Source organism: Elephantulus edwardii, unplaced genomic scaffold (genome assembly GCF_000299155.1).
Source record: "Elephantulus edwardii isolate Elephantulus edwardi_28Jun2011 unplaced genomic scaffold, EleEdw1.0 scaffold00412, whole genome shotgun sequence".
Classification (NCBI taxonomy): domain Eukaryota; kingdom Metazoa; phylum Chordata; class Mammalia; order Macroscelidea; family Macroscelididae; genus Elephantulus; species Elephantulus edwardii.
In genome coordinates this window covers 99,461-122,628 of record NW_006400162.1, presented here as the reverse complement: position 1 = coordinate 122,628, position 23,168 = coordinate 99,461, and the positions used below count along the sequence as shown (strand labels likewise).

At 37.4% G+C, this 23,168-nt stretch overlaps 1 protein-coding gene across 4 annotated transcripts in view; it reads left to right on the top strand.

Annotated features, from left to right (window-relative positions):
- The window catches only part of RGS7 (regulator of G-protein signaling 7), a 546,902-nt gene that overhangs the window by 456,318 nt on the left and 67,416 nt on the right, over positions 1-23,168 (top strand). For all 4 annotated transcript variants that reach the window (XM_006902443.1, XM_006902442.1, XM_006902441.1 and 1 more), the window contains 5 exons: positions 4,719-4,793; positions 15,510-15,608; positions 18,945-19,006; positions 19,990-20,100; positions 21,680-21,805. In XM_006902443.1, coding sequence (XP_006902505.1) covers positions 4,719-4,793; positions 15,510-15,608; positions 18,945-19,006; positions 19,990-20,100; positions 21,680-21,805 — 473 coding nt within the window. The remainder of the gene's footprint in view (positions 1-4,718; positions 4,794-15,509; positions 15,609-18,944; positions 19,007-19,989; positions 20,101-21,679; positions 21,806-23,168) is intronic.

The following is a 23,168-nucleotide window of genomic DNA, read 5'->3' as shown; positions in this document are numbered from 1 at the left end:
ATTCAAATACATTGCATTTGAGAACAGATTCTTCCAATTTCCCTCACCCCCACCCCCAAGGATTTTGAAGCTCTGTCTCACATACTTTGAGCTAGGATGAAGGACATCATACTTGGAGGGTGGAGGGACAGTGCAGGAAAGTTAGACCCAGGATGAGATGGATTAACACAATAACCAGGGCAATGTATTAGTAATGGTGGAGTCCGTGAGAGTGGCTCAGGTTAGGGCAGGGTGCAGAGCTGTTGTAGATAGGGTCACTGTGAGTTGCAACTGGCTCAATGGCGCATACCAGCAAGGTTGGGCCAGGCTGATGGAATGTGTCTCGAGATTTGAATTTCTTAACCTTTTTTTTTTTTTTAGGATCAAAGAATTCTTATTATCTTGATGATGTCTGCTAATGGTGCATTAATTAAATGTAAAATGACAGTCTTTGAACTTTGAAAATTAAATTCTCATTTTCTATGGCACTGCCTATGTTTCCTACAAAGGGGTGGGGAATTTTTCTATTTATGCCCTCAATAGTTGGTACAGTTTCTCTTTTTATTCGTCAGTTATACCATCTGGAGGGATAAAGGAGAATAATTAAGCATCTGTTAAAAAAATTTTATTCACTGCCTTCAAGTTGCTTCTCATATGACCCTCCACTGGGATTCCAAGGCTGATCCTAACAAGAATTTACTGCTCAACCTTCTCCCCCTAGACCTGCGGGGGGATTTGAACCACCAAAAATGGCCAGCCATTTGGTTACAGACCAGACCATCAGAGATCCATTTGTGGACAGTTTGGTAGCAAATGTTGGTGATAATTGCACAGCCTTATTAATGTCACTCAGTTACACATGCAGAAAAGGTTGAATTGGCAACCATACATCATTTGGATTTTTACCACAATAAAAAAATCCTATCCAGAATTATAATTGATGTATAATTAGAACTTCTTAAGAAGGAATTTTAGCATGATGCTGAGTGAACTAACTCAGTCTCATAAGGACAAATTCTACATAAAACCATTATTGTAGAAATAGAAAAGTGACTAGTAAAACATGTATGTGGATCCAAGGGGGCAAGGGGTGGAAAAAAAGGGGTGAGGATGGGTAGGAGGAAATCATAGGGTTACAAGTCACAAAATTTGGTGGGTGGGGTAGCAGTAAGAGGAAAGATCCAGTGGAGACCTGAAAAGACAGGGTAATGGTAGGCATAATTCAATGGGTGTAAAGTTTATAAAACACAAAGTGTGGGAATGATTGTGTGAATGAAAGAAAGTGTAAAACACAATGTATATGAATTTTGTATGCAAACCAATATAATTTTTTTGTAAAAAAATGAAAGTATATTAGGTTTCAACTACTTCAGACTGCTCAGATGCTTACTGTTCCTTAGATATCTATTTGAGAAGGATTAGTTCAGTATCTTAATTTGATATGATGCAGTAATTCAAATAACCTGTTGAAGGTGATTAACTCAATCACTTTCAGGTGAATTATGATGTATTCTGTTTTCTCCCACTTTCCCTGTTGCTATACAAGATTCTTTTGTGCGAGTTTTGGATTGTCAGTGTGATCTTGCAGAGTTGGAATGAGATCTAGGATTGCACAGTGCATCTTTGAGGTCCCTGTTTTCTGCTTTCGAGATGATAATGTGGTCTGGGTGCCAACTTATCACCTATACTCATTGCTGGAGTTTGTGCCCCTTGCATTTGTTGCCAGGTATGGAATCTATGCATCTGTGGGCTTTTCCCACTTCTGTCTCCTATTTCTCTATCTTTTAAGAACTTCTGTGTCCTTTGTTGACACACATAAATTCTGAGTCACTAGAAGGAGTTGGAAGACTTATCCCAGGCTCTTCTTTCTAACCACTTCCTTCCCTATTATAGGGATTCATACTCAATATGATCACAGCCATTTGCATTTTTAATGGACAAACCACATTTATGATTTATTTTATGTTTATTGGCATGCTGCCAAGAGGTACCAGTCCTTGGAGAGGGACATCATGCTTGGAAGAGTGGAGGAACAGTGCAAGAGAGTAAGACCTTAGATGAGATGGATTGACATGGTGACTGTGGTAATGGGGGGACAGGTATGTCAGAGACAGTGAGGTTGGCTAAGCCGTTGTTCAGAATCATTATGAGTCTTAGTCGACTTGATGGCACCTATCAAGAGCAACTGTGTATGAGTGTGTGGAAGTGTATGTGTGAGATTATATATATATATATATATTACGTTGTATTACATTATATTGTAGGGGGGGAACCCAAAGATAAATGTTATCTTCATTTATTTCCTTTTACAGGATTATTAGGGAGTGTTCTCACTAGTCGCTGTGTAATCAGGAGAAAATACCTTTCAAGAATTTCCCTGTGTACTCATCAAAAGGCCTCATTCCTGTTGCCTGTCAGTGGTTGGAGTCTAGCTTATTATCTGATTCTTTCCTAATCACTCTCATTGCTGCCCTTTCCCACCTCCCTATCCTCAGTCATAATTCCTCTGGTGAGATAGCCAAAGGATCTTTCACCACTTACCCAAAGGCCATTTGTCCTTGGTGGTCTGAATCTTCCAGCAGCTCTGCAGGAGAAAACACGAGCAGTATTTTATCATTAAGATTTGTTGGTGTTGGGTGCCATTGAGTCAGAACTATCTGAGAATGGACCCTTGAACAGGTTTTTCAGAGACTACAACATGGGACAAGACTGTCCATCTTTCTCCTAAAGGGATTTTGGTAGGTGATTTGAACCACATGCCTTTGGGTTATCAGCCAACTCCTTACCACTAAGCCCCCAGAGATCCCTCCCATTAAGATTTACAGCCTCAGAAACCCACTGGACAATTGCAGTGGGTCTGAATAGTCTCAAAGCAGTGAGTTTGGTTTTGTTGTTGTTTTTAGCCTATTACTACCCCTAGCTCTGTAAAAGGGGAGCTCTGATGTCCTAGTGACAAAAAGCTGTGCTGCAATCTCAAAGGCATGCAGTTTCAATCCACCAGATGCTCTACTGGAGAAGGAGAGACAATCTCCTCCTGTGCCAGTCAGATCTGATTTGACAGTACACAACAAGAAAGGAAAAAAAGACTCTGTCTTCAATCATGGTGTCTCTGGAGTCCCATTACTGATGATGAATCAATGGTCTTGCACTTTGGGGGAAGAAATAGAGAAATTGAATAACATATAATACTGTTTACCAGACCCAGAGATATCTAAATCATGTACCAGAAACTCAAAAGTCAAGACCATTAGTCAATAACTTCCTGCCACTTTTAAAGGATAAATTACAATTCTTGACCTTTTTAAACCTAAGATCCCTTGTATTGTGCTTAATCTCCTCTCTTCTCTGTTTCTTGATTCATACTATCTCTCTTCCTCTGTCTCCTTATTTCCCATCCTTTACCCTTAATTCTACCTTTTTGTTTTCTTGTTCTCCTTTCATTTCCACTCTCCTCCTCCAAATGTAAAATAAGCTTTATAACTATTTGTTTCAACCAGTATGACAAATTGAGACTCCAGAGGGGGTATTATCTGTATCTTTCTCCCCCCTTCCTCCTTCCCTCCCTCTCTCCTTCTCTCTCTCTCTTCTCTCTTGCCCCCCCCATCTCAGATACACCATCCCCCCCATGCTTTAAAACAATTCAAGGGGGAAAGTTATTAAGATTTTATGGAAATAAGCATAATATAATGAAAACCCACTTCTTTATATTCTTGACTTTAATCACAACTCCATTGCACATTCTATGAATGACAAATATCCTAAGTGTCTGAATGTAGTAAGATTTGGCTTAACTAAACTCTGTTCTAGTTTTCCCACTTAATGAAAAGCAAGTAGTCATATAATTTCAGTTTCATGTTGGAGCAGGGTGGATGCTTATGAGGGAGTCTGAGCAGAGAGGTCAGCGAGGAAGTGAGTGAATAGTGCCTACATGTCAGAAGACCTGAACTCTAAATCCATAGGGAAATTAGCTGTAAATGAAAACACACATCTTCATATGCAAACCCAGATAATTCTATTTTCTGTTTCTCTTAGAGCTATTAATATTGCAAGGTTTTAAATGCTGGAATGCAAAAGCCAAATCTATTTTGTTACTGATTGTTGCTGATAAAAGTGACTGTGACAGTTTATTACATTCATTACAGCACTTTGCACATTCACTGGATGATGGCAGCAGTCCAAGTGCCGTCAACAGGATGGCTGGATGCACAGAGGTAGTAAATCCATCTGATGGAATATTATTCAGCCATAAAGAGAAATGAATTTTTGATATTTAGCAAAACACAGATGAATCTGGGATACACGCTCATTGAAATAAATCAGCCATGAAAGAACAAATAGTTTATCACCTCATTTACACAAGTGAAAAACATATATAGAAGCCAAAGGTCATTAGCAGAGGAAGGAATTTCTTCTTGAGGACATTGGGATTTTTGTTAATGGTCATGGAATAATTTGTAAAAGAATGGTGAAAATGGTTGCACAACTTGAAGAGTAAATTCAAGTGTCACTGAATTCTATTTAATGTTTGATGTATGCTTTGTTATCTATGTTTTGTATTTCCCCACAATCACATGAATACATTTTTTAGTAGATGTGACAGTTTGGAAAGATCTGTCAGTGAATTGTATTGTGACATTTTCTCAGACTCTTAAAATTGAGTCATTCACTTACAAAGACAGATGAAGAGCAGAAACTTCACATTGAAAAATTCTTGTGTCTCTTTGCTTTTTTATTTCCAGCCTGGATGTGTAAATACTACTGAAGTGGACATTAAGAAGTCATCCAGAATGAGAAATCCACACAAAACCCGGAAGGTAAAGTGCTGTCTGTTGTGCTGATTTTCATAACAAGTAGAATTCATTATAGGACTTCAGTCATTAATTTAAAAAAAAAGATATTTCTCCTAGTACATAGAGTATCCATTAGGACAATTCTTCCTTTTCTATGTTGTTTTGCTATCTCAGTGTGCTCTTGAAATTGTAGCCCTAGTTTTCTGTCACTTGCTCTTTCTTCAGAAAGAATTGTTTTCCAGTTGCTGTTGGGTTGATTGATCCAACACCTGACAACCCGATGTGGAAAGAGGTAGAAATAGTCCGCATGGGCTTTTCAGAGCAGTGACCTTTCGGAAGCAGTTCATCAGGGTTTTCTTCCAAGGCTGATAACCTTTTGGGAGTCAAGCACATAAGTCCTCAAGTAGCTTGTGTACCCTCATTTTCATTCTAGCATGTCTATCCCTAGGGGTCATGGGTAATAATGGCTGGTTCTTACAGAAAATAAAAATACAAGAAGGAAAAGATCTCTGTACCCCTCAGGAAAGGCCATCAACATAGAAGAGTGTCACTTTCATAGCCCACGACATAGAGAAAAGAAGACGAATTATCTGAGAAGAAGCGTTTAGTAGGAGGGAAGTAGTTCTAACCTATATCATCACTTCTGAGCCTAAAGTTAAAAATGTGAGCACATTCCTCACACTTCAGGATATTATTTCCTGTGAGTTGTTTTGGGTTGCCCCCTATATGTCTCTCTGCTCATTGCCATTGAATCAGTTCTCGCTCATGGTGTCCCCGTGTGCATATATTAGAAGTGTTCCACAGGGTTTTGAAGGCCATGATGTTTTAGAAGCATATTGCAGGCCTGCCTTCCGAGGCATCTTTGAACATCAAAACAACTCACTACCAGCCATTCTGGTGGATTGTCACTCCTAGTGGCCTTTCTTCATGTTTCCAGGGCTGTAAATCTTTATGAGAGCAGCCTGTCTCCCGTAGAGCACCTGGTGGAGGCTAACCTAGTCACTATGCCACCAAGGTATCTTTGAGGTCGCTCTGGCAAGCTCCACACTCCACACATTCACTGCCTCCATGGCTAATCAGTGACCGCCATCAAGTTAATTCGGACCACAATAACCTTCCACTGGGCTTACCAGGCTGTGAATCTGGACCAGAGGAGACTGCTCATCTTTCTTCCACACAGCTGCTGGTGGATTTGAATATCTGGCTAGTAGTGAAGACTGTAGGTTCTGACTGATCTGGGGCTCTTTGTCCTTATGTTTGTTGTTGTCATGTACATTCAAGTCAGAACAGACTCATAGCTGATCCTCCAGTGGGCTTTCAGGGGTAGCAAATCACACAGGAGGAGATTGCCTATCTTTCTCTCATGGAACAGCGGGAAGATTTGAACTGCCTGCCTTTGCATTGGCAGGACAATTCCTAACCACTAAACCACCAGTTTATATTGTTCTTTATATTGTTATTGTGTACTGTTGAGTTGGAAATGACCCATAGCTGACCCTCCGGCAGATTTTCGGAGGCAGTTCACCACATAGATTACCCATCTTTCTCCCATGGAGCAGCTAGTGGATTTGAACTGCGTACCATTAGGTTAGCAGTACAATATTTTCCATGAAGCATCCCTGGAGTTAGCACTAGACTTTTTATCTTGATAGTTTTCTTTCTTACTGTCTTTTCTTATAATCTTAGAAATGGAGCATCCTCTTTAAAGGCACCTTGTACTGTAAGTGCATTTTCTTTCTTTTAAGGTAGTTTACTCTGGTAGGATAAAGAAGCCATGAGAAAAGAGCCGCAAACCCCCACTCATATACAACACACAAAAGCTTTGCCCCTTGGACCTCTCCAGAGGTAGAGGCAAAGCAGATGCTGGTCTCAGTCTATGCCTTTCATCCTTTGCCCACTGGCACATCCAAAGTGCCCTGGGGATTGGCTTGTTGGAACAAAACTCCCCAAAAAGTACATTAAACCTCCTCTCCCTTTGTTCTGAATTTTAAAGAGCTACTTAATATGGGTTCTCTTTTGCCCTGCAGATACCATTTGAGATATGTTCTGATTAAGAAGAGAAAGCAAATGGATTCACAGCATAAATATAACGAAGGAATAATTTACCTTTCTTGGCATTATTTTCAGTATTGGGATACTACTAGTGCTTCACATTGTATCATTTTTTTGTTCTGCAGCTTTGAAAAACATTGGTTAGCTGTGTTGCTCTTCACATGCCATCAGCCCTGATTTAATTATCTGGGGAAATGATGAAGAATAGCAACACAAAATGTTGTAAAGAGGTGGAACCATTGAACTCTAGGTCTATTTGTCTGGAATTCAATGTAATTTTCCATAAATTAATATCATTAGAAATACAAGCTGTTAATGGACAGTAATGAAAGTTACTAGAGACAAAAGAAAATTTTGGAAAATGCTACAAATAATTTGTATGCCCTCATTTTAAACAATTGGAATATATTGATTTTCTCGTTATTGACAAATACAGCTTCTCATAATCAGAAATATTTCATTTGCTATAATATTTACTGAAAGTGTTGTTTCACATGAAAGGATATTGGACTCTAAACTGTAATACTGGTTTTTCTTTTTTTATTATTAACTTAAATGAAAGTTTACAGAGACTTTGGATTTCCATTCATTCATTGTTGCACTTTTCTTCCTGCCCACCCTTCCCCTCCAGTTCACTCTTCTCTTTGAAAACTAAAAGAAAAATTCTTTCATTGTTATACAATCCCTCCCCCCAAGTCCACTCCATTATGCAGCCTTCGTTCTGCACTTCTGTCATGACAATAATACCTAATCATACATACCTTTTAAACAGTTCTCTCCCTCATCTGTTTCAATGAAGTATACATAATTTATCCCATCTTTCTCGGTCTTCCTCCAACCCCCATGTCAGTCTCATTTTACAACAATGACACTGCAGTATTTGTCCTTTTGTGACTGAGATCTTTCACTCAGCATAATGTCCTCCAGGTCACCCATTTTGTATAATTTTCATGAGTTCCTTGTTTTTCAATGCAGCATAGTATTCCATTGTGTTAATATACCACAGCTTCTCTAGTTGTTTGTAGATGGGCATTTAGGTTGTTTCCAACTCTTTGCTATTGCAAACAAAGCAACAGTAAACATGGGTGTGCATATATCTGCTTGGGTGGCTATTATGGTTTCTTTAGGGTAAATTCCTAGTAGTGGAATTGCTGGGTCAAATGGTATTTCTATTTGCAACTTTTTGAGAAAGCACCATACTGCCTTTTATAGTGATTGCACCATTTTACACTCCTACCAACAGTGAATAAGGGTTCTAGTTTCTCCACAACCTCACCAGCATTTGTTGTTTGCTGTTCTTTTATTTTTGCTGTTCTTACTGGGGTGAGATGATACCTCATGGTTCTTTTGGTTTACCTTTTAGAGTTATTATCTCTGCTACTGTAGCTCAAGGGGACTCGGGTGGCCTATTGGGAAAGAGCTGTGCTACAGTCCCAAAGGCACACAGTTCAAATCTACCAGCTCCTCTGTGGGAGAAAGGTGGTCAGTCTACTCCTGTGAGACTTATTGCCTCTGAAAATCCAGTAGGGGATCACCTAAGGGTTAGTTCCAATTCAGTGGCACAACAGCAACAACTAATTTAGCTCATACAATCTCTGATGGTTTGGGGGTAAGGAATTGTACTGCCCTGCCAACACATTTGAAACACATGGTTCAAATACACCAACTGCTCCTTGGGAGAAAGATGGGCAATCTCCTGTCCAGTTTACTACCTCTCAACACCCTCTGGTGGGTCAACTAGTGGATTCCAGTTCAATGGTGTAAAACAACAACAGCAAACTTTATATTTGGTTGGAAACTAGCATGTCTCATTCAATCAGAAGATTTAGCAAGTTTCTGTTAATGTGCTTGGGTGGTGCAGTTATCATTCTTAGCTGGTAACTTAACAGTTGAATGTTCTAGTTGGCCCAAATGTGCACTTGGAAGAAAATGTTACTGCTCAATATCCAATAAAAATCATTCACCAAAACCCCAGTCCAGCTCTGATGCCTGTGGAACTCATGAGGCTGTGGTGGATCTTTTACTTGTCCTAGATATTCTTTATCTAGTTCTTTCTCCAGACTGGCTCCCAAGAAACAGATACCCTTCTAACAGCCTTTTTAAGTTACTTTTCCTTTAAAGGGGGGGGGGGAGAAAATTTACAGTTAAAACTGTCACCACCTTGATTTGTAAGCATTTTTTTCATTAACAATAAATCTGATTAAGTCTCTTTTTTAAATTAAGTCTCTTGTTAAAGAATGTTAAATAACTTTGCCACATTAACTGTGAGAATGAAGACAGTTCTCAGCAACCAGACAGTCGTCATCCCAGAGAAGGTCGACATGACTCTGAAGGGCCACACAGTTATCATGAAAGGCCTGCGGGGAACCTTGTGGAGGGACTTCAATCATGTCAGTGTAGAGCTTAGTCTCCTTGGGAAGAAAAAGAAAAGGCTTCATGTTGACAAATGGTGAGGAAACCGGAAGGAACTGGCTACCATTCATACCATCTGAAGCCACATACAGAACACGATCGAGGGTGTTACACTGGGCTTTCGTTACAAAATGAGGTCTGTGTATGCTCATTTCACCATCAATGTTGTGATTCAAGAGAGTGGATCTCTGGTTGAAATCTGAAACTTCTTGGATGAAAAAATACATTCAGAGAGTTCGCATGAGACCAGGTGTCGCTTGTTCAGTATCTCAAGCCCAGAAAGATGAGTTCATTCTTGAGGGAAATGACATTGAGCTTGTATTCAGTGCTTTGATTCAGCAAGCTACAATAGTTAAAAGCAAGGATATCCTTTAAAAACGAGCTTTTTGAAGCATACAATATTTGGTGAAACTATTTGGGAAGTCAGAAGTGTTTTTCAACTGAATAGTTTCAACAGGAAAGCATTTGTTAAATTTAACAGGTAATTTTTGTTGTATGTAAATTAAACTTCAATAAATAGTACCATAAAATAAAAAAAAAAAACGCAGACAAGGATATCCAAAAATTTTTGGATGCTATCTATGTTTCAAAAAAAGGAACTGTTCAGCAGGCTGATGAGTGATAACTAGGAGTTTTCCAGGTACAGAAATGACAAGTCCTGTGCATTTGATTTCAAAATGAATCTGATTCTTATAATAAAATGCTATTAATTTGAAAAACAGAATGTTAAGTAATTAAACCAAGGTAAATAGAATGTAAATCTTAAGCCTTCGGCGATTTTTAGGAGTCATCAAGTTCGTTATGACTTAGAGCAACATTATAAACAACAGACCCTGTACAGTCCTCATCACTTCCACCACAGCTGAGCCCATGGTTACGTCCACTGGGTCAGTTCATCTCATTGAGGGTCTTCTAATTCATGGACCCTATATTTTTGCCATCATGACGTCTTTTTTCCAAGGAATTACCCTTCTTTAAAACATTCCCAAAGAATCTGAGATGTACTTTCACCATCCTTATCTTTAAGGAACCCCTGGTTGCATTTCCTTCAAGACAGACCTTAATTGTTCTTTTGAGAGTCCATTGAATAGTCAAATCTTTGCAAGCACACAATTCAAAAGCATCACTTTTTTTTCTCTCTTCCTTATTCATTGTTCAACTTTCAGATGTACAGGAAGCAAATGAAACTACTAACTACAGCTTGGATCAGGCACACCTCGGTCTTTAAACTGATGTCATTGCTCTTTTTGCATTTTAGAGAGGTCTTTGATAGCAGTTATTTCCAGTGTAACCCATCTTTTCATTTCTCAACTAGTGTTGCTTTGGGTTTTGGTTGGGGATCCAAGTAAAATGAAGTTGCTGACATGAAATTCGATCTTTTCTCCATCATGATCTTGTCTATTGTTCCAGTGGTAGGATATTTGTTTTTTTGAGATTGTGAAGTAATCCATATTGAAGGCTGTATTCTTGGATCTTTCTCATAGATGCTTAAAGTCTTCTTCACTTTCTTCAATTAAGGTTGTGCCATTTGCATGATGCAGGTTGTTGATATATGTTCTTCATATAGCTCAGCTTCCCATATTATTTGCTCAGCGTAGAGATTGAACACGTATGGAAAAAGGATACAATTCTAACAACACCCTTCCTGATTTTAAACCATGTAGAACACTTGCTCTATTTGGACAACAGCTTTTAGTGTGAATTGCATGTGAGCACAATTAAGTGTTCTAGGGTCCCCACTCTTCTCAATGCTTGCTATAATCTGCTATTACCCACACAATCAAATGCCTTCACAAGCATTTTAGTTAATAAAACACAAACAGAGATCTCTCTGGTATTCTGTGCTTTGAGCCAATGATCCATGTGATATCAGCAGTGTTACTCCTCATTCTGTGATCTCTTCTGAATCGAGCCTGAATTTCTGGCTTATTGAATATATAGTTTTCCAGGTTTGTTTTTTTTAAAAAAAATATGCTTCACCAATGTTTTACCTGAATTTGGTAGTAATGGTGTTGTTAGGTAATTTCCATATTTTGTTGGATCCCCTTTGTTTGGAATAAAAACAGATAATTTCTTGGCCTAGGCCAGTGAACACATCTAGATCTGCATTTGTTTGTTGAGACATGTTAATTAGTATCCCATCAATACCAGCGACCTTACTTCCCCGCCCTCCCCATGCCTTCAGTGCAGTTTACACTGCTTCTTTGTAACCATTGACTCCTGGTCATATGCTACTTCCTGAAGTGATTTAACATTAATCTGTTCTTTTGGGTACAGTAACTCTTTGTATTCCTTCCATCTCCCATTGAGCTTCATTGAAGATTTTGCCGGTAGCATCCTTCAATATTGCAACTCAAAGCCTGAATTTGTTCTTCAGTTCTTTCAGTTTGAGAAATGCCAGGAATGTTCTTCCCTTTTTGTTTTCTAACTATAGTACTTTGTCTCTTGAAATCTTATGTTCATCTCTCTTACTTCAACAGTTCTTCCCCTTTTGGGAGTTTCTTTGCAGTCTAGTACAATTATCAAAATACCTTCTGACATCTTTTTTGTTGTTTTATTTCTCTCCTATCTATGTCATGACCTTTTGCTTACTCATGGATGATGTCCTTGATGTCATCCTACAACACATCTGGTCTTTGATCACTAGTGTTAAGTGCATCAAAATATGACCTATCTACCCCAAGTGAATTCAGAAACCATATCAAGAATGATCTGAAGATGCATAGAACTTAAACCACAAAGTCTTTTTATTACAAAAAAATTTAAATGTTATTTCAGAGTTCAGATGGTTTTTGCGTTCAGTTGTGTTCAGACATGACAAATAGCAGTTCATGTAGGCCTTTTCTGTTTCTTTATGTAAATTATCTTTTTGCCTCCAGGCCCCATGTTCTTGTTATTCCCCTGAAGAGCACTAATCACTCTGAATTACCCATATATGTCTATCATTGTTTGTGTATTACATTCACACTCTGTTAGGTTATGTGTTCTGGTTATGGAATACCCCACAACTATTTGCCTGCTGTATCTGTATCTGTAACTGTATCTGTACCACTTAATAGATAATCAACATAAAATTGTTCAGTAAATGTTAAATATTGAATGGATGAATGAAACTATTACAGTCAGATTATTCCATTCAGTCCTATTATACTGCACATGCTATACCTTGTATTGAAATGAGTCACTGGTGACAAGAGTCGAGTCCCAGGATAGTGGAGGTTGCAGGAAGAATGGGAGAATTGAAGAAGTCCTAACCAAGATGACCTGAAATTTACTAATCCACAATATAATTTGCTAAATAAGGTCTAAAAGCAAAATAACAGGAGACACTAGGTACATAAGTTAAGAGATGAGGTACAAGTAAGAGTAGGTCAGGAAGAAAGAACCTTTGAGTTTAAAGATATCCATGAGTTGGTGATGGGCCTAAAAGTTAAATATCCACTGTCTTCTGATCTTGATAGTATGTCTCAAACTCTTTTTTTTTCTTGCAACTTTAATTTTATGGGACAATTGCCATTTTATTTTTATTTTCTTAAAAATGTTATTTTATCTTCATCCTCATGCACAAAGAAGCAATGTTCAATGTTGTTCTAAGGTGCAATCTCATCAGCTCCTACTCGTAGTGTCACTGGATGGAAGAGAATGACCCTGCTCCAGCCCGTGGTCGCAGTCATTGTGTGAATCTGTCTCCTTCTCTGACCCTCCACTTTTCCAAGTGTGATGTTTCTTTCCATGGACTGGCTTCTTCTGACAACAGGCCCAAAGTTTGTGACACAAAATCTCACCGTTCTTGCACCTAAGCAACACTCTGGCTGCACTTCTTCAAACAGAAATTTGTTCTTTTGGCACCTCATAGTGTATTCGATATTCAAAGGCATCAATTCTTCTTTGGTCTACATACATATATATGAAGCCACAAAAATAGTGTTGCTTGGATTAGGTGCAGATTCGTCTTTAAACTGGCATCTTTGCTTTTGAGTACTTTATAGAGATTTTTCACAAGTTTGACCAATACAATATGTCATTTTATTTCTTAACTGCTGCTTCCATGAGTGTTGAACTTCAATATTTTTTCCATCTATTATGATGCTATTGTTTATCCAAAACCTGAGAATTTTTGTTTTATGTTTAAAAAGGATTGGTAATCAGGAGATATGGCCTTAGTAGTAGAAATGAGGCTGGAAATTACACGCTAGAATTTTGGACAGGCAATGGCCTACTCATTGCAAATACCTTTTTAAATAAAGCATAACTGGTGAGTATAAACACAGCCCTCAAAGGTGGAAAACTCAGGATTCAAATCAGCTACATCTTCAGAATGAGAGAATAAGGAAGCTCAGTATCAGTAGTCTGAAATGTTTAATAGCACAAAGTAAAACATGCTTTTTAAAGTAATAATACCTTTGGTTTTTTTCAGTGCTATTTTCTATTTTTATTAAGGAAACTGCAGTTTAAGTCTGATTTGCACTGCAAGGCTTCAATTGGCAGTTTCTGTAGGAGAAATTCTGTCCTTGCAAGCTGCAAAGATTCATTTGATCGGACTCAGTCATTTAAGAAAATCACTTGAGGGGTGGAGGAGCGGGCGAGGTGCCCACCTGGCTGGATTGGTCTGCAGAGTCTGTGGGGGTCATCTTCTGGGCACTGTCTATGTGGTAGAGCAGGTCCCCTGAATACTCTGCGCCACCACATTGGTCCCGTGGCACGCCATCAGCAGCAGGTTTCTATGCTGGATGTGGTAGGTGAAGGCATGGAGTCCAGCGACTAGAAAATGAACACTGTCATCATGCGGCCACTGATTAGCTCAGGAGACGCTTCATGTCATTGAAGGTGGCCAGCGGAAGGCTCCAGCTGACCACGGGACCCCAGAAGTGTGTGCTGGTCCGGTAATCACGGAACTGGCATTTTGACAAATCAATAAAGCAGTTTGGCAGCATAAATTCTAACAGTGTATAAAGTCTCTGGGTTTAGTTTTGTTTCAGATGATACCCCAGGACAAGGTCCATATTGTTGGTACATAACCAAAAGCTCATGTGGAGAAGTTAGAGTACTATGAAATGTTTTTGATCACATCATCAAAAACTAAATCATCATTAGATTACTTAGCCTAATATTTACTAATTACTGTCTAAATACTATGCTTTCTTTATCTAGTTGTGCCATTGGTCTATCAAGTGCCATAATGGTCACACATGGTTGACAATATCTGATTAACTAACAGATTAAGACTGGATTGGAAGCGGGAGTGGCATCCACTTCCTAAACATGCCTGTGGACACTCTATGAATTTAGAGAAAAGACAACAGTTAGAGAACAAGGTTAAAGTCTTTTGTTTATGGGGTTGGCACTAGATGGCATTTAACAACAACAATATATATTTCCAAACCCTTGTCTTCCATTGGCTCAACTCCGTGATGGCATTCTTGTTTTGGTTGAGGGTCTGTGTAGATTGTTTTCTTTATTTAAGCCTCATGTTTAGAGTCAACAAGACCTCCAGGAGGACACTTGCATTTAAGGCCAAGCCCTTGTCTCCATTTTGGAAACTGGGTGAAGCAACTGGACTCTGTAAGATGGACTCTCTTGTTTTGGTTGAGGGTGGTTGTGGAATTTTTTTTTTCTTTTTGTTTAGAGTCAACAAAACCTTCTGGAGGGCCCTTATATTTAATAAATCAAATCCAAGAGATTATCTTTTAATGCTTTGCTACTATATTCTGGAGGAACATTCTTCTATGTTGTACATCTGGGTTTGCAGTGATGCTGAACCTGGTACCATAGTGTTTTGTGGAGCTCCCAGTTTTAAGACAGGCTGGAAAGCAGGAGTAGCATCCACTTCTTAAACCACATGTGAAAAGCTTCAGGTCTTTTGTTCATGGAGTAGTCATGCGTGACTCAACGGCAATGAACAGCAACAACAGTTTTGGTTTATTAAATTTTTATAGTATCCTATTGCCACTCCTATCTTGTGAAGTCTTTCGTGAACTTAATACTCTCAGCCCACTCTCAAATTTTATTTTCAAACTCTTTGTGTTGTTTACCTATAACCAGTTACTCTGACAAAGTTAAGAATCTAGGCAGATATTTTGCAAAGAGCTAGAATGCTGTTTTAAAATATATATATTTATCATCACATTGCCTTTAATTTTTGTTAGAAACTTAATCACATATGAAGACTGTGTTACCACACTGAATAAGTGCCAACAGAAAATATATTGTTACTGGAGTCTTGGCAGCTGTGCATGCTGTTTTGTACTGACAGAACTCTTGTTTATTCTGCCACAGTCTGTCTACGGTTTACAAAATGACATTAGGAACCATAGCCCTACTCACACCCCTACACCAGAAAGTAAACCTCCAACAGAAGATGAGTTACACCAACAGGTAGGTCCACCTTTACAATTATTTACTTATTAATAAAAGTTTACAGTGTAACAGCTGTGAAGACCAAATAGCGGCTATTAATAGTGGGTAGTTGAAAGCTTAATTGTGTGGTATAGTATTTCAAGTAAAATTTTGTTGTTACTAAGCAATGAAATTTTCTATTTTAGTATGGATAGTCATTTGAAAATGTATCAACACATGGAAGTGATTTTCACAGCTCTTCTCTCTTAAATTTCCTAATTATTTTTCTCTAACCAAATTTTTTAAAGCATATACATTGATATATAAGTACCTCCATACTAAGAGTTGTTTTGGACTCTTGGACTCTGTATTAAGGGAAGAAAGTTAGGAACACTGATTCAAGCATTCCCTACCTCCAATGATATAACATGATCTTTCCCTAAAGAGAGCTTATGACACTTATTTCTCAAGTTCTGACCTCTGTAAACCTCTTGCAGCTCCCCCTCACCAGCATTGGTATGCCATCACAGTACACACTGCTTCTTTTTCTACCCATGGAGAAATACTTTGGATTTGTAAAATAATTTCAAAACAAAGCCAAAAGTGCCTCACCTCACATAGTAACTAAATCAGGTGATTGAATGAATCCTTAGGTACTATTCCCTTGAGGCACTATTTCCTTTTGATGCTTTTCTCCTAATAGTTTATTATAATATTTGTAAATAGTATAAAGCATACTTTTCTAGTGTGGAATACTGTTAAGTAATTGGGAGAGTTTCTTTGTTGTTGGTTTTATTTTTTTAATATTTATTTTATATTGCTTTGCTTACAAAATTTGTGTACATTGGTTTCAACTATTCTTCATTGACATTGTGTTTCATACAATCATTCCCATTCATTATGTTTTATAAAATTAATCACTATTGGATTATGCCCACAATTACCCTGTCTTCTCAGGTCCCCAACCATTTCTTTTACACACCTTCTACCACCTACCTGTGATTCCACCCTACCCATTCATTCCCCTCTTCTCCCATCCCTTCCCCCTTGGATCCATATGTTTTATTAGTTATCCTTCTATTTTTACAATAATGGTCATACGCAGCATTTGTCATTATAAGACTGAATTAGTTTACTCCGCTTAATGCTCTCCAGTTTCTCTCAAGTTATGTAGTAATTTTTTTAAATCGTTGCTCCTGAGTGCTGCATAGCATTCCGTCATGTGAATGTACCACAATTTCTCAATCCATTCAGTTGTGGTTGGACATTTGGACTGTTTCCATGTTCTTGTGTTGATGAACAACACTGCTGTGAACATTAGTATACTAATCTCCATTTATGTCTCAGTTCTAATTTCCTGGGAGTATTTTCCTAGTAGTGGAGTCATACAGAGTCTCTGTGTTCAACCTTTTGAGGAAACATCAAACTGTCTTCCAGAGTAGTTGTACCATTTTACAATACCACTAACAATGTTTGAGAGTTCTTTTCTTACCACATCCTCTCCAATATTTATTGCTTGCTTCCCTTCTAAAATGTTACCACTGCTACTGGAGTGAAATGGTAGCTCATTGTGGTTTTGATTTGCATCTCTCTTATTGCCAGTGATTCTGAGCATTTCTTCATGTGTCTGTTGACCATTTGAATATCTTCCTCTGAAAAAATTTTTTTTCATGTCTTTTGCCCTTTTTGTAATTGAGTTATCAGTCTTTTTCTTGTGGGGTATTCTGTAAACTTTTGTTATGAGACCTTATCTGAGATGATATTGCCAAATGGGTTTTTGAGGTTTGTTTTGTTGTTGTTTTTTGGTTGTTCCCCCCCCCCAGTTGGTATGTTTTCTTTTCATCCTATTGGGGGAAATGTTTAATATACACAGAGATTTAATCTGTATAAGGTCCCATTCATTAGTTTTATTCTCTTCATAATGGGCATTTCTGCCTGTATTTGGCAGTCTCTTTATACCATAGACTAGACATTCTAAGGATGGTCCCAGTTTGTCTCTTATTAACTTTATAGTTTTGGGCTTTACTCCTAGGTCTTTGATCCACCTTGAGTTGACTTTTGTGTATGCTGTGAGATATGGATTCTCTTTCAGCTTTCTTCAGGTAGCTGCCCAGTTTTGCCAGCCCCATTTGTTGAAAAGGTTGTAATCTCCCCATTTGATAGGTTTTATTTCCTTGTCGAGTATCAGTTGACCATAGCTAGCAGGGTCTCTTTCTAGGTTCTTAATTCTGTTCCATTGGTCTGTGTGCCTGCTATTGTACCAGTACCATGCTGTTTGAGTTTCTGCTACTGTGTATTAGGTTTTGAGGTCAAGTAGTGCTATGCCTCCCACTTCATTTTTGTTTTCCAGAAGTGCTTTGCTTATTTGGGGTCTCTTTCTTCTCCAAATAAACTTGACAATTTCCCTTTCAATCTCCTTGAAAAATTAATTTGGTATCTAGATTGGGATTGAGTTGAACATATAGATTTCTTTTGGTAGGATTGTCATGTTTACTACATTAACTTTCTCTCCATGAACAGGGAACATTTTTCCATTTATTTAAGTCTTATTGTTTCTTGCAGAGGGTTTTGTAGTTTTCTTTTGTGTCTCACGTATCTCAACTTGTGGCTGAATATTGTAAATGTTATTATTTCTTGGTTTCCTTCTCTGTGTTTTCTTTGTTACTGTAGAGGTATCCTACTGACTTTTGTATATTAGTCTTTTATTCTGCCACTGTAAAAATTGGCCCACTAGCTCTAATAGTTCTTTTTTGTTGTGTCCGTTTGTATACACTATCATATCATCTATCACTATCATATCATCTGCACATAGATGCCTTTTATTTCCTTATTGAGTTTTAATTAAAGTTCTTCCAAGTGTGATTACATCAATATGACGAATTGTTGATGCAAGCATTCTCAAAACACCTATCATCAATGCTTGTTGAAATATTAGGGGGTAGGATTATCATTTAAATTATAGAAATAAGTAAAAGGGATTTCTTTTCAGAATTAGAGAAATGTTGCTAGATATTTGAAATGTAATGTTGAAAACGTTCATAAAACTCTTAATATAAGTTACATTTTAGCACTTCTAGTGATTTTATCTTTAGCATGTTAACCAAAATAAAGTTACATTCACTGAAGAAGTCAATATATTCAAGCATTTTACTTACCTAAATTAATATTTTCATCTCTTTCAACCTCATTTTGTTTTTTTGTTGTTGTTGTTAATACTATTAAAGCCCTTGGCTAACATTTTTTTAAACTGATTTTGACATTTCAATGACTTAAAATAGACCTTTGTTCAGAATTTTCCAATCTGCCATAATTTAGAGGTAAAGGTTATAAGAAATGCCATTACTTATGTAACTACCTCTCTCATCTTCTTTTCAGATAAAATACTGGCAAATACAGTTAGATAGACATCGGTTAAAAATGTCAAAAGTGGCTGATAGGTAAGTATTTAAAGATACCACTATATATTAAATTTCACCTTAAAATTTTGAGAAATCATGAGGAAAGAAGGGCAGAGACAAAATTAATCAACACCCTGTTAGAAAGACTTTTCTTTCCTTGTTCCTTTCTTGTCTCACATTTTAAAAGACCCTTTCTCAAGAACTCTTGCTAGAATTTGAATATCAGCGTGATTCTTGTTGTCTCAAAGCTCTGGATATCCTGACTTTGTGCAGCCAGCATTAATACAGAGAATAATTTCCAAAGAAAAAAGAGAGGCTCCGATTCTCTATGGAAATTATTCTGAACTCTCACAGTCCTGTGTATTGCTTGACTTCAAAGTTGGAATTAGTAATTCATGGATGCTATCCCCCTTTTTGTTTCCACTTAAATCTGTTCTTAGTGTCATTCATATTCTTTAGCTTTGGACACTGATTGTCAAATTTTTCCTCTCCAAATTCTTTCCCCATTATTTCTTTTTAAATACAGGTTTTACAGGATTTTTCTTTTTTTGGTCACTACTTCTCTTTTAGCATTTTCTTTATAAATACTCTGTCAAAATTTTATTAATGTTTTTATCACTCACATACATGGTGTTCCTTGTAAATTTGTTTCCTTCTGTCTCTGAGTTGGCAGTAGTCAATCCATCAGTGGTTGCACTGCCTGACCAAAGGTTGACACTGACCCTTTAACTAAACTTTTCTGATTTGTTTCATTTTAATGGTGGGATCTTGATTCAACTTGCCTAGGCATGAGGAGAGATGCCATCTTTACTACATGTGTGCCAAGAAGCACAAATTGATGCATTTAAGTTGTTGGAATGTAAAAACTACCACTGAATTTTATTCTTTAAATGTATACTAAATCTTATTCTTTAAATGAATAAAAATTCCTCAGCCAGCTATTTTGATCACGTGTCATTTGCTTTGGACTAACTTAACCTTATCCAGAAAACTAAGGAAAATTGAAATATTTTACTCCCTAGTCTACTAGGTTATACGGAACAGTATTTAGAATACGACCCATTTCTTGTGCCACCTGACCCTTCTAACCCATGGCTGTCCGATGATACGACTTTCTGGGAACTTGAAGCAAGGTAAGTGGCATTTGCCTCTCTCTCTCAAAGGTATCCTTTTGTTTTTTGTCTAAGAGATAAATGACAAATTATCTAGCTAATTAATTATAAAAATTTAATATTATCCTTTTTTGTACATTGCTCTGTGTACAATAAGATAGAAACTTCTAGATACCAACTTCTAAATCAAGACAATGGTTTTGAACCTAAGATTGAAATTTGCACTGCTAGAAAGAGTGGTATAAAATCAGAGGTACAGGCATTTTCAAGATGGACTTGTCAAGAGTCGGGAATCTTTGGCTTTTGAAATTTATTTAGTCTATTAATTTTCTTTAATCTTTCACCTTATTCTATACTTTTTTAGGTCCAATACAAATATTTTTTAGATTAAGTTTTAAAACAACATGAACTTAACTGTAAATGCTCTAAGAAATCTAAAAAGACGTTGACCTCCTGAGGCAAGCAACATATTATTTAGAACTTCTCTATAATTTTCATGAGCTATATAGGTTGTATCAGTACCCTTGATATATTAAAAAGTCTGTTATTTATCACTTCACAAAGTGAGGATTTAGAGTTGTGTTGCATGCACCTCTCTAGATTGTATTTATGGACCTTGGTTTCCTCTAATTGGAAGCAGGAATATCATCCATTTCCTAAACAACATGCCTCTGGAAGCTCTATGAACTTTGATAAACGTCAATAGTTGTAGAGGGGCTTCAGGCCTTTTGTTCATAGGTCGCTATGAGCCATGCTCAACTTAAAGGCAATCAGCAACAGATTCCTGTAAGGTTCTCTAGGTGATTCAGTTTCTAACTGAAAGTTAGTCCACCCAATGGTGCCTCAGAATAAAGATCTTGCCAAGACCTACTTCTGAATAACTGTTGGAAAGTCTGTGGAGCCCAGTTCAGATATGACACTAGTACTGCCGTGTTACAATAGATGCTGTGGCAGCTAGGGGTGCTGGTTTCCTCTAAATCCAGACACTGGTTCTTAAACAGTTGACAAACTCAGAACTTTTTAGGCATAGTGTGTAAATATTATAAATGAAGAAGCTAGAGCTCCAGACTTTTGTGATCAAATATTTATTTGATAACAGAGATAATGGCCAAAGATTTAGGCCTGTTAGTCCCTAGTGCATCACCCCATGCCTCTACAGCGCATCATCAGACTGCTTTAATAGTTGAGAAACTGGCCATTGAATTTCATTCTCTAAGTGAACAAGGATTGGGCTCTGGTTCATTATGCCTAGAGACTGGGCTCTGAAGTCAGCGTGTCTGGTTCATTCTTTTTACTTTTGTGACACTGCCAAGTTTTAACCCTCTTTTTGCCTTAGTTTTCCCATCCAAAACATAGGAGTGATATTTATATCATAAAATTTATAAAATAAGATAGATGATTCACTTAGGACACAATTACAAAAAAAATGCTGAACTTTATGATTTATGTTTTTACACAGCCTCTGTCAGAGATTTGTTTTCCTGAGGAAAAAAAGAAATAGAGATGTGAAAAGATATATGATCTTGAGAGGAAATTTTATAACAGAAGTAGAATTTATAATGAAAACAATGTGTATTTGACTTTGTTTTATCTCCTGTAGCAAAGAACCAAGCCAACAGAGGGTAAAGCGATGGGGTTTTAGCATGGATGAAGCTTTGAAAGATCCAGTTGGGAAAGAGCAGTTCTTTAAATTTCTAGAGTCAGAATTCAGCTCAGAAAACCTCAGGTAAATAAAATTGTTTGAGCCTTCCACTATAAGCTACAGTTACTATATCTGTAATGTGTCCGATCTGGGGGACTTTATAACCCAGTTTCTCTCCCTTCTAGCTTCATGATGATTATGATGATGATGTTATGTTCCATCAAGTCAGCTGTGACTCACAGTGACCCTGTGAACAGTTGATCTAAAACCTATCCTAACTTATTCCATCTTCACCATCTGTAACATACTTGAGCAAAACTATGAGGGCACTCTTTGCAGTAACTGTGTCAATCCAACTTGTTAACGATCTTTTTCTCTTACAGTGACCCTTTTCCTTTCCAACCATGATGTCTTTCTCCAAGCACTGATCCCTCCTAATATAATCATGATATGAATTCATTAAATTTCTACCACCATTAAATTTGATGGAGGCAAGAAAGGGTAACCAAAAGAAAGACTATATAATATATAACATATTCCGTTATTTATAATACTTTCTTTTGTGCTGTCTCTTGATCTTTTCAACATATCAGTTTGGGGCTTTTTAAATAGACTCTGCACAGAAGTACAATATCTAGACCATTACTTTGCCAACTAGAGAATGGCCAGTAGTATTTTACCCTGTTGTCTGTATTGATCTTTGCATATCTCTACTCAACTACTGTAGAAAAAAAGAAGATTGAGCATCTAAATAACAAAGAGCAACACTATGAGTACACTGATTTACTGACACACATGCCAACTTTTGCACCACTGAGAGATATGGATGGCACAGTGAGCTTTTAGCAAGCACGTGTGGACCATCTGTACAGCCACTGTGAAATCATCTTCATTGATGCTGACAGTTCTCTTATACAGAAATTGTATTTTTTAAATATTTTTTCCTCATTCACTTTGTATTTCATGTGATCACTGCCATACACTGTGTCTTATAAAATTAATCATCATTGATCTAGATCCATACTAACTTGGGTCCATTACTGATACGTTTTTCTGAATTAAGTTTTAAAACAGAATGAATTCAAATATAAATGCTGTAAGAGGACCTAAAAATAGATTGACATCCTGAGACAAAGTACAATTTAGAGCTCCCATGTTACTTTCATGAGGTATATAGGTTGTATCATCAACCTTGATCGAGTCATAAAATCCCATTACATACCACTTCATTCCACTGTTACCCCATCTTTTTAAATCTCCACTGGATCTTTCCTAATTTCTTCACCCCCTCCCTCTGCTCACCAAACTCTGTGACCCTGTAATATGTCTTCAGCCCAGATTCTGAATATTACATTAGAGTGCCAAGAAGCCAAATCAAGGAACTAAAGAGCTGAACAGAAAATTTCAAAGGACAGCTCAGGATGACAAAGCAAGATACTATAATGAA